The sequence below is a fragment of the Myotis brandtii genome, unplaced genomic scaffold (assembly GCF_000412655.1).
Source record: "Myotis brandtii unplaced genomic scaffold, ASM41265v1 scaffold244, whole genome shotgun sequence".
Lineage (NCBI taxonomy): Eukaryota > Metazoa > Chordata > Mammalia > Chiroptera > Vespertilionidae > Myotis > Myotis brandtii.
Window position 1 is genome coordinate 2,325,904 of NW_005359225.1, and position 12,292 is coordinate 2,338,195.

At 44.6% G+C, this 12,292-nt stretch overlaps 1 protein-coding gene across 3 annotated transcripts in view; it reads right to left on the minus strand.

The window, feature by feature from the left end:
• Positions 1-12,292, minus strand: part of RPS3 (ribosomal protein S3) — a 38,802-nt gene that overhangs the window by 25,913 nt on the left and 597 nt on the right. The window contains exons 2-7 of one of the 3 annotated variants that reach the window (XM_014540412.1): positions 11,216-11,346; positions 10,867-10,960; positions 10,372-10,466; positions 8,221-8,408; positions 7,547-7,743; positions 6,694-6,768 (exon numbers count right to left, since the gene is read on the minus strand). In XM_014540412.1, coding sequence (XP_014395898.1) covers positions 7,550-7,743; positions 8,221-8,408; positions 10,372-10,466; positions 10,867-10,960; positions 11,216-11,346 — 702 coding nt within the window. In that variant the 3' untranslated portion in view covers positions 6,694-6,768; positions 7,547-7,549. Of the gene's footprint in view, positions 1-6,693; positions 6,769-6,994; positions 7,063-7,546; positions 7,744-8,220; positions 8,409-10,371; positions 10,467-10,866; positions 10,961-11,215; positions 11,347-12,292 lie in introns of those variants that run through there. The other 2 variants (XM_005867059.2, XM_014540413.1) reach the window with 2 other exon arrangements.

Genomic DNA, 12,292 nt, shown 5'->3' on the forward strand with positions numbered 1-12,292 from the left:
TGGGTTCGATTCCAGTCAAGGAATACCGGGGTTGCGGGCTCCATCCCCAGTAGGGGGCGTGCAGGAGGCAGACAATAATTCTCATCATTGATGTTTCTATCTCTCCTTTTCCCCTTCCTCTTGAAATAAAAAATATATTTTAAAAAATAATAAACTCAGGACTTTTCATTTCCCACCCATAATGACAAGAAAAGAAAGTTGACTGAGGACATTTCACACTTATTACACAAATTAGAAAAAGAATGCAGAGGCACATTGCTGGACTCTAGTCTCTAAAGATAAGAAATTGGTCACGTAAGCAAAATCTTTCCTAGATGAATTTTCTCAAGAATTGGCGAATGAACAATATATTTCTAAAAATAGAAAGGAACTATGGTATTTTAAGTCATAAGGCATTATTTAGTGAAGTCGTTCAACAGGATTTCATCACGCAGAATTTTTATGACAAAAACCTGTACCATCCTGTTTTGCTAAAGGGTGGTGTAGCAATATTCTTTCATCTTTTATGATGCTTATGCACCCAAATTTACTTCATACTGTTTGTTACAGTTCATAAGTGGGAATACACTGAAGACAGTTGTGTAGGTGATTGAAAGGAAACAGATGCTATAAAAAATTTTTTAAAATAAAATTTATTGGTGCCCAGCTGGTGTTGCTCAGTGGTTAAGCATCGACCTATGAGCCAGGAGGTCAAGATTCAATTCCTGGTCAGGGCATATGCCTGGGTTATGGACTCCATCCCTAGTGTGGGGCATGCAGGAGGCAGCCGATCAATGATTCTCTCTCATCATTGATGTATCTATCTTTCCCTCTCTTTCCGTCTCTGATATCAATAAAAAACGTTAAAAAATAAAAATTCATTGACTTGGTTATTCTAATTGATCTTTATAAATCTAAAAATAAAAATGCTTTTCCCTGGCTGGTTTGGCTCAGTGGATAGAATGTCGGCCTGCAGACTGAAAGGTACTAGTTTCGATTCTGGTCAAGGGCACATGCCTGGGTTGCAGGCTCGATCCCCAGTGGGTGAGCGTGCAGGAGGCAGTCGATCAATGATTCTCTAATCATTGATATTTCTATCTCTCTCCCTTCTTCTCTGAAATCAATAAAAAATATATCTTTATAAATAAGTTTTAAAAAGTGTTTTAAAAGCAAGGAACATGGCTGGCTGTCCTTAAACTATGAGCCATCAAACATATTGCATGTTGACAAGGCAAGTGCAAAAAACCAGAAGAAAACAAAAGCAGTATGCTAGAGCCTATTATAGATGTATCTGAAATCTGGAATCAGTTATATGAGTATGTTCTAGTCACACATAGCAGCTGATGAGCAGTTCATTGCATTCAAGGAATGTTGCTCATTTTGGGTATATGTACCTTCAAAACAAGGAAAATTTGGAATTGTTTGCTGTTTTAATTCATATATATTTATGCATATACACATGACTTTATTGATATAATTCATCCATTTGAAAAGTATAATTCAATGGTTTTCAGTATGTTCAGAGTTGTACTAATACCTGTGACAGTTATGGGGCAGTTGATGGTCCACCAGTGAGGGCAGGATGAATAGGTCACAGCAGTCCTCCTCTCAGGGGAGAAAGGCCCAGCTGCACCTGGCTAGGTGAAATGGTACAATACAGGACTGAGCAGCAGAGGCTCAATGGTTTCATTTCAACTTCAGAGCTCCTGGAGGGCTCCATCTTATTTATGAATGTGAGGGTATGGGATCAGATAAGTTCTTCTTCCCAACCATCGTCTTATTATTCTCCAATCAGTAGTGGGGATCTTGAGATACCCTAAATATTTTTCCAAGCCTAAGAGAAATCACACATTCCCCTAAGATGTATTGCACAAATTAAAATCGCTGTAAAGTGAGGTAATGGAATCTGCCCATTACAGGGATGTTGGGAAGTTTAAATGACATATTCACAGCAGGCTCAGGGCACATAATTATCTTCTCACCATGGTCATGCTGCTTATCAAGCTATAAATGTAACTTTAGCAACAAATATGGAAGTGGTTTTAGATTAAATAACATCAAAAATCTGATGACCCTAAGTAACTTTAGCAACAAATATGGAAGTGGTTTGTTTTAGATTAAATAACATCAAAAATCTGATGACCCTAAGGTAATAGTAAGAAAAACAATCTTTGAATCCAGAGTCTGGCTTGAAGGCCTGGGCTCTTACCTGTTAATAATATCTCCAAACAAAAATAATATTATTAGATGATAAATACTAGAAGAGACATATATTGGCATTTAGATCTTCTTTAACGGCCACAATAGCCCTGTGAGATAACCAAAACCAGAAAGGTACAAAGTGTCAGTGAATCAGTGTTGGTGTCAGAATTTGAACCCAGATTTCTAATTGTAAAGCCCGGCCTCTCAAATGTACCTTGTAAAATGCTCTGCAGAGAAGGGCATCCTTCAGTCTACTACATCCTGGCTGACTTCCGCATGCCTTTGCCTAACTTCCCAGCCAGAAGTTGAGGTGGTGAGCTGGGGACTGTGGCTGGTTTCTCGGACCCCCTTGGGAGTGAGATCATAGATGGGAGGAGCAGGACCCTCCATATTATCACTCTGCTGTGGGTTCCAGCAGCCTTCACAAGTGTTTTGCAAGTCCAGATTCTGTCTGGAGGTAAAACCCACCCCACCCCATCTCACGTCAAAAAATCCTTGTTTTCCTCTGGCCCCATGTTTGTGTCCTTTTCCTGGTTCTCCGGAGCTATCTGCTGGTTCTGTCTGCCCTCTGGACCTATTCCCAAGTTCTCAGACTTTAGTAGGTGTTCTTTCCTTGCCCGATTGGTCAATAGGCCCTCAGCTCTTGTCATCAGCTGCCACATATCCTAATGACCACAAGCTAACTCTTCAGAGCCTTTTGGTAAAAAGTCCTTAAAGGCTTTGGCACTTGCTTCCATATTGCCAGCAGCTGTATTTCCACCAGTGGGTCCCAAGGGCTATTTCTCAAGTTTTGGCTGCCTAACACGAACACTTGGAGGGGAAGGAGGCAATATTTGAGTTTGGGCCTCACTTTCACTATGAAAGCCAAAGGGGCTAGCTATCTTCTCACCTCTGGCAGCTGGGCCAGATATCAGACTTGGCCAGTCAGATGCTCCTACATGAGATGTAAAGAAAATGACAGCCCTAACTGGTTTGGCTCAGTGGATAGAGCATCGGCCTGCAGATTCAAGGGTCCCGGGTTCGATTCTGGTCAAGGGCATGTACCTCGGTTGCGGGCACATCCCCAGTGGGTTGTGTGCAGGAGGCAGCTGATCGATGTTTCTCTCTCCCTCTCCGAAATCAATAAAATATTTTTTAAAAATATGGAAGAAAAACCATTCACTGAGAAAAATTGTTAAAAAGAAAATGACAGCCCTAGCTTGTTTGGCTTAGTGGATAGTGTCACCTGTGGACTGAAGGGTCCCAGGTTCAATTCTGATCAAGGGCACTGCCTGGGTTGCGGGCTCCATCCTCAGTAGGGAGCTTGCAAGAGGCAGCCAATCGCCCTGACTGGTTTGGCTCAGTGGATAGAGCATTGGCCTGCGGACTGAAAGGTCCCAGGTTCGATTCCGGTCAAGGGCATGTACCTTGGTTACGGGCACATCCCCAGTGGGGGGTGTGCAGGGGGCAGCTGATCGATGTTTCTAACTCTCTATCCCTCTCCCTTCCTCTCTTTAAGAAATCAATAAAATATATTAAAAAAAAAAAAAAGAGGCAGCCAATACCTCTTTAAGAACAGGATTCCAATCCAGGCTCACTGCTAGAAGCCAGGGCCGAGGTGCTCCACTCGTGAAAGAAACTGAAACAAAACAGAAACCCAAATGGCCTTGGGGTCCGAAGCTTGCAGCTGGGTGATGGGTGCCAGAGCCACGGGCCTTCGAGAACCCAGCCAGGCTGCATCTGGACCTCCAACATCCCCAGCATCAACAGGGGGCACAAACCCCTGATGTGACTAAGCACCTGGGTTAGCCTGGGCTCTAGAAAAAGCAACACAGAACTGCTGGATATTGCGGGCACATCCCCAGTGGGTTGTGTGCAGGAGGCAGCTGATCGATGTTTCTCTCTCCCTCTCCGAAATCAATAAAATATTTTTTAAAAATATGGAAGAAAAACCATTCACTGAGAAAAATTGGGGGAGACTAGTGATTATCCTCTGGGAAGCCTGCATGTCTTGGTGAGCTATGATTATTCAGTGTTCACCTAAGCTCTACATTTCTTCTATGGTTTTCTGAAATGAAAGGTTTAAAACAGGGGTCCGCAAACTACGGCCCGCCGGGTGTTTTTGCCGCCGCTGTGTGCATAGGAATTTGTTCATAGTTGTTTTTTAAACTATAGTCCGGCCCTCCAACAGTCTGAGGGACAGTGAACTGGCCCCGTTTAAAAAGTTTGTGAGGACCCCTGGCTTTAAAAACTCCCTTTCTTGATCTCAAGTAATGGCTATACAGGGGTGTTTATGTTAATAATTGAAGCTGCACACTTAAATACTAATAATTTATATACTTTTCTGCCTATTAGCACAGACACTCCCAACTGACAATGTTCAACTTTTGATTTTTCAACTAAATAATGGTGCAGAGGTGATTCCCATTCAGTAGAAAGGCTAGCAAGATGTAGTACAATACTCTCTCATGATGCTGGGCAGTGTCAGTGGGCCACAGCTCCAAGTCAGTCCCAAAACCCCAAGGGTAAACAACTGATACTCTACAGTGTACTGTGTTGCCAGGGTGTTTTGGGATAGTTTTTTGCATTCCATCATGTCTACAAAATGCCCACCTGTATCTCCTGCTTTGTGAGAAGAGGAAGGTAATTACTCTTGAGATGAATACTGATGGTAACTGCCCAACTGTAAAATATAGTGTTCTGAGCACACTTTAAAGTAAGCTAGGCTGATTTGGTGGCTAGGTTCACTGAAGGCATTTTTGACCTACGGTATTTTCAATAACTGATGGTTACTGCCCAACTATAAAATAGTGTTCTGAGCACACTTTAAAGCAAGCTAGGCTGATCTGGTGGCTAAGTTCACTGAAGGCATTTTTGACCTACGGTATTTTCAATTTATGGGTTAATCTGGATATAACACTATCTTAAGTCAAGGAGCAGCTGTTCTTCAATAAGTTTATTTTTCTCTTCCCAAGCTGCTACTTGGGTGCACATTTGTCATAGCGCCACCTGGTGGTAAGTTAACAGCACTATTAAACGCTACAGACTAATTTCCAATTTTAGTAGACTGAGATTTGCAGAAAACTTTACATATTTTTTACTATTGATTTTAGAGAAAGGGGGAGAGAAAGGGAGACATCAATGTAAGGAAGAAACACTGATCAGTTGCCTCCCACACACACCCTTACCCTCTGGTGCATGGGACAACGCACCAACCAAGCCAGATCACCTAATCTAATATACAAAGACCTGTGACTGGCTGTGTCAATATGAGATGCTAAGATCCTAGGTGACCAGGATTGTCATAACCTGTTGCCAGCACCCAGACCTTTGGATGCTCACATTGTTAACTAATTTCTCTTAAAAAAAAAAAAATCCCCTCACAACCGAATTACACAAATCCAGAAGTACAGAAATAAAGCACCTTAGCTCAATTCAAACAGTAACATTTCCAGTAAAACTGCAAAATGCCAATAACTTTACATACAAGAGATAAAGCCTTATAGAGGGGAATATCTCTATTAATGAGATGTGGTCTCAATTCCATCAATATTGACAAAACCAGTAAGATATTAGTCTAGACAAAGTCGATATAAACATCAAAGGTTCTTTTAAAAAGTGAGGGGAGGCCCAAAGATACATTTGTCAGTGCACACACTCCTAACATAATTCACTAATTCACTCAAACATTAGGCCCTTACCACGTGCCAAGCAGTATAACCACAATGTGCAGCTGTCTGTACATGTGTAACTTATAGTCTAGTCGGAAAGACAACCAAATAATCAGAGTACGCTAGGCGGCCTGTGGAGCCAGGTTATCTCACAGTCAGACCTCACCACCAGGACGGTGTGGCTACCAGACTTGGCCTTCCAGGCCCATGACAGTTGTCATCAGAAAGGAAAGTCCCCGCTCTGTGATAAATCAATCTAGTTATGAGTCTTGTAGAATTATCAAGTCTGCCCCTCATTAGTTTCACCTAAGTATAACAAGAGCACCAATTACTTATAAATAGCAATAGAAAACACTTCCAAATATGATAAAACAGGAGACAATTTTAAATATTCTTTATATCTGTGCTTCAAGCTCTTCATCACTAGCACTAATTCCACTTACACTTTAGAGATGTTGAGAATTAAATTAAAAAGTATGTGAAGCACAACATCCAGAGCCTAGCATAACCCAAAATATAATGATCAATATATTTATTTTCTATGTGCAATGTAGATTTCCTTATGCACTAGGAAAAAAATAGTCTTCAATATTATCCCTCTTCTAAACCTAACCCTAACAGATGAGTTAATCAAGGTGCCGTCAAACCTTAGTGTCACTACCCCCAACAGGTTATCTCTCTGGTTAGCTCTGCTTGGGTCCTCCTGGCCCTTGTCTCACAAGTACAGTCAAAACCAAGAGGATTTCAGTGAAAGCGTAAGCATCATGAGCCAGGCAGCCCTAAAAACCAACCAAGTAATGCTCTGATGAGGTGACATGACCCTCAGTCTGAATACTGGATGTACAGTCTAAGTCAGGCCATGCATCTTTTAAAAAGATTTTATTAAAGGTCTTTATAGAGCAACATCCAGACTCCAGATCCAGCTGCCAAGGAGACCCTAAAACCAAACAAAGCACAACAGTAAGAACAGAAATTTCATCTGAGTATCGGGTTCTTTCATTTACCAAATGGGTATATACACTCCCACTGAGGGTTTGCATGAAGACTAATAAACACAAAGAACTTTTAGGGGAAAAAAAAAAAACACCACAGGTGTTCTTTGTAAGGGGGTTGCTGAAGGATAATAGCTTAGTGCCTTGAAATTTTTGAGTAAAAAGGGACAATAAAAAAGATTTTATAAACGTCTTTATAGAGCAACATCCAGACTCCAGATCCAGCTGCCAAGGAGACCCTAAAATCAAACAAAGCACAACAGTAAGAACAGAAATTTCATCTGAGTATCGGGTTCTTTCATTTACCAAATTGGTATATACACTCCCACTGAGGGTTTGCATGAAGACTAATAAACACAAAGAACTTTTAGGGGAAAAAAAAACACCACAGGTGTTCTTTGTAAGGGGGTTGCTGAAGGATAATAGCTTATTACTAGCAAGAGTGCCTTGAAATTTTTGAGTAAAAAAGGACAATAGAGGGAAATTCCTATTTCAAACACCGTAGTAATCAGGAATTTAAGAGACCAAGTCCAAACACCCCTCCCAAAAGAATCCTGGGTTGAAATTAAAAGGGCCCCTGGCTTTAACCAGCATTCTTCCATGTAAATTAAGTGCACTCCAATTATTATTCACCAAATGCTTACCACAGTGTGCAGAAGTAGTAGTAACAGGGAGACAAAGGAACAGGGTCCCATTCCGCCCAAGGGGCTGCTAGAGACATACCTGTTATGCTGTGGGTACTGGCTGGGGCATGGCAGGCGGCTCTGGCTTTCCACCCTTCTGTTCCGAGATGGGGGTGGTGGGCAGTATCTCGTCTTTGGGCTCCACAATGCTCACGTGGTCAGGCAGGGGCTTCTTAGGGCCTATCTTACCACTTGGGTCCCAAGGAAGCATGATCTTCACTTTGATGCCCAGCACACCTAAAGGACAGTTAGGACCATGGTTAGGACCTGCCTGTGGTATCACCGGCCCCCACAACACAATAGGACAGGGCAGAGGAAGAGAACAGTAAGTTACTCAAGTATCCCTGGTTCTGGTCCCTTCTCAGACAAATGCCTCTAGTCAACCAATGAATAGGACACTTTTGCAAAAGGAACCTATGCAGTGCCACAGAACATGGCACTGACAAGGACCAAGAGCAGGATGTGACCTTTCTGACTCGTCATCATGTCATCACTGAAGGGTACACAGGTGGCTGAGACAAGGACAAACCAACCCTTGGATCTGACTGATCTCAACAATTCACTTCTTCCAATTCAGTGCAGCAAATCAATAAGCCCAAGGAGTACTAACACGCTCTGCTACTCTGAAAATGAATTCTCTAAACACCAAGGTGTGCATGGAAAACCACATCTATTCACTAAGACCCTTTGCCCTAAGAGCTACCAACTGCTCACCTTGCCTGAGCAGCACATGGCGCACGGCAGTGTCAACATAGTAGTTAACAGGGTCCCCACTGTGGATCATCAGACCATCAACAAACTTCATGGACTTAGCCCTCTGTCCTCGGAGTTTCCCAGACACCACAACCTCACAGCCTTTGGCCCCACTCTCCATGATGAACCGAAGCACTCCATAGCAGGCCCTTTGGGAAAACAAGAGACAGATATCCTTTGTGTTATCACCAAAGATAGAATCACCCAATCCCACCTCATGTTTAAAAAACATGTAAGACTTACTAAGTCTTCCCTGTTGTCAATGTCCCTTTAAAGGAACACCGCCCCGCCCCCCCATGCCAGGTGAATTAAGTTGGCAATCTGGGGAACTGGGAGTGGTAAAGCTCAGTAACAAGTATTTAAAAACAAATAAAAGAAATCCCAAGTGAGTCTAATGTGCAACCAAAGTTGAGACCCACAAATAAGATTTAAAAAAAAAGGTTGAGGCCCACACTCAATCTTATGATTATCAAGTTGACACCCCGCCCCCATCACTCTGAAGCAAACCTTTCCAGTCCAGTCCCTCTGCCAACTCAGGCAAGCCATCAGTGAGAACCCAGAAGTACCCAATCACTAAGTGACCCCCTTAAGGCTTACTGAAACATTCCTCAACCTCCAGAATTCATGCTCATTAGGCACCCTATCGGTTTAGGATCCTAGCTGCCTTGACTATTATTAGCACACTGGAAAAGCGTATCTAGGTCTATATAATTGATAGTAAGCCTTAAAAAATATCATGGCCCCCCCCCCCACACACACACTTTATTCATTTAGATAATAATTGGAGCTAGCTGCAACTTTCAACAGGAAAGTAAAGAGCAGACCCACCACCATGCCCCACACCCTGTCATATAATCTCATTTAATCCTCACAAAAAAAGGGTGGTGGTATAATGATTCCCATTTAGAGACAGGAGACCCAAGGGTCTGAGTTCAGTAAGCTGCTCTGGTCTCAGAACTTTCAAGTCAAACTTCAATGCAAAAGTCACCTGGAAGGCTTGTTCAGACAGCCTAGCTGGGCTACACTCCCACTTGCCAAGTCAGTGGGTCTAGGTGGGGACTGAGAATTTTTTCTAACAAGTCCTCAGATGATGGTGTTGATGCTGGCCCAGGGACCAAATTTTGAGAATCACTTTTTATTGCCTGAGCAGCAATATAGACCTGGCATTCAAACCAGGTGGGCAGTCTTCTACATGTCCTTGCCTATATAGCCTTTCCTACCCATCCCAACATCAACCTGCAGGCAGCGCAGCCCTTGTGTCCTTCCTCTGCTGGAAAACCTCCTGGGGCTCTGCTGCAGCCCATCACTCCTCACATTACTATCTATGTACAGAGCTCGCTTCCATGTGCGCTGTCTTATCTTCTAGTCCCCAGAAGAATTAACACATGATGGAACTGAGCGACTTCAACAGGAAGCCCAACCTTCCCTCTCTGAGTTCTATTTTTGTTTTACTCCCCGGGCATTCAGAACAGTTCTCCATTATAACACTGATCATTCCTTCAAAAATTTGCTTCTTGCCCAGCCAGCATGGCTCAGTGGTTGAACATCAACCTATGAACCAGAGATCACGATTTGATTCCTGGTCAGGGCATATGCCTAGATTTTGGACTGATCCCCGGTGGGTGGTGTGCAGGCCAATCAATGATTCTCTCTCATCATTGATGTTTCTATCTCTCCCTCTCCCTTCCTCTCTGAAATCAATTAAAAAACATATTTTTTAAAAAAAGACTTGCTTCTTTACTAGTTTTTCCTGCTACACTGCCAGTTCAACAAGGACATGGAGCCTTAGCCGGTTTGGCTCAGTGGATAGAGCGAGGGCCTGCGGACTGAAAGGTCCTAGGTTCAATCCCGGTCAAGGGTACATCTCTGGGTTGCGGGCTTGATCCCCCCGGGGGAGGGGGGGGCATGCAGGAGGCAGCTGATCAATGATTCTCTCATCATTGATGTTTCTATCTCTCCCTCTCCCTTCCTCTCTGAAATCAATAAAAATATATTTAAAAAAAATACAAGGACATGGATTGGAAATATCCTGCCATGCAGAGTTCATTTGCTGAATTAATAAAATGGCAAACACACCATATTCTGATCCACAAAAAGGGGATACGTACTCACCTCCGCACAGCAAGGCCCCCTAGGAGTTTGTAACGCAGAGACTCTGCCTGGGCAATGGCACACAGACCTCTTGTGGCCACCTTTTCAGCATAAAGCTTGAAGAAAGAAACAAATACATATCACTATAGCATCCCTTACTACTCCCCACACCTAGCACACACTCAGTGACATGCACTGAACCATTCCTCATTGCCCTCGCATCCCTAGCTCTTCCTACAGCCACACCAAGGAGACCGATGGGCACCCGATCCATCATGTGTATCGTTACCACTCAAGGTGGATGTAAAATTCCTTCACCACCAGAACTGAGCAGAACAGGCCTGTAAAATTAAGCTTACTACTTATTATGAGATCTTCAACAAAATACCAACCCATTTGTAATATTCAGTGAGCATGAATAAACAGTCTTCAGTGAGAGAAGGGTTTTTAGAAGTGCCATCCCAAAGAGCCATTTCCAGGCCCACAGTCACCACGGACCTAGGCCAGATCACTCACCTCCACACTGCCCTCAGGGAAGCCAAACCTCTTCTGAACCACGGCAGTCAATTCCCGGATGCGTCGGCCCTTCTCACCAAGAACATTCTGCGTCCTGGGAAAGCAAAAAGCGGCAATTCACAGCTCTCACAAGGTTCCACATGTAACCTCAAATCTCCCATCTGCGTAGCAGTAAAACCTCATTCATCAACAAGCAAGAAGAAAGTGTGGGTGAAGGGAACTATTAGATTTTGAAAATGCAGTTCACAAAAGCCAATTATTGCACTCCCTAAGGCCAAATGTACTGGCTGTCCCCTTAAGCTTCCAGACCAAAACCACCTCAGTCTATGCAACATAAACGACTTTTTACCTGGTGGCCAAAATAATAATCTCTGTCCTGTTTGGCGTAACGCGGACCTCGACTCCAGAGTAGCCATCTTCGGCCAGCTCCCGGGTGAGAAACTCGTTCAGTTCGGCTTTGAAGATGCCATCAGCAACAAACTAACAGAAAAACAAAACAAAAACAGAATTCAAAGTTAGGGCGTGGGTGCAGGTTCACTTTTCCCCGCCTGATCTTTCAGCCAATGCAACCCTCGTCCAAACTCAACCGGTCCAACAAACGGCCCCTCACCCAGCGTCCTGCCCTGGTTCCGAAAGGGAGGGAGCAAGCCCTTCTCAGACAAATGCCTCTTGGTCATCGTCTGGTGGCGACTCTGACCCGGGGCCCTGACCACGGCGCCGCAGGACGCAGCTCCGAGCAGGGGCCACCTGGACAGCAACACCCCAGTCAGACTCGTCATCGTCTCCTCATCGAAGGGCTCTCAGGACCGTCGTTCGCACGTACACGTGCCCAACAACAACTGCGCTAACCGGGCCCGTTTAGGACTCATTCATTCATCGCACAGCCGGGGCCCCAACAGGGACGGCTCGGACCACAGAGGCGGGACCCGGCCCCGCGCTCTCGCCTGGCCGGTGTGGCCGTCTCCCAGAGGGTGCAATTCACAAAAGCGTGTGGATGTCGTTTGAACGTGGACGTAGTGTCTACGAAAAATGACCAACTTCTACAACAAACGGGCTGGAGAGCCCTTCCAGTGGGAAAGCGAAAAGGGCCACGAGGGCGCGCTCTCCCGCGGTCCCCTCCCTCCGCTGGCCCACGGCTTCTCCCCGGAGTAATCAGCCGTCAGCAGCCCGTGCAGCTCAAGCATTTAGGGCCCGAAGGCGGCACCCAGACACGACTAGGAAGGCCAGACGCCCGCCCCTTCCCAAAGCCACGCTGTTAAGATCTGAAGCGAACGGCTCGGCTCACTCTCCAGACACCACGCGTTCACTCATCGTTATTTGTTGGCCAAGAGATGCTCGCACGCGCCTTCTCCGGGGCAGGAGAGGAGCCCGGTGCTCATCTCTACTCTCCGCCCCGAACCGGCGGAAATCGTCTCCCTTTCCCCGC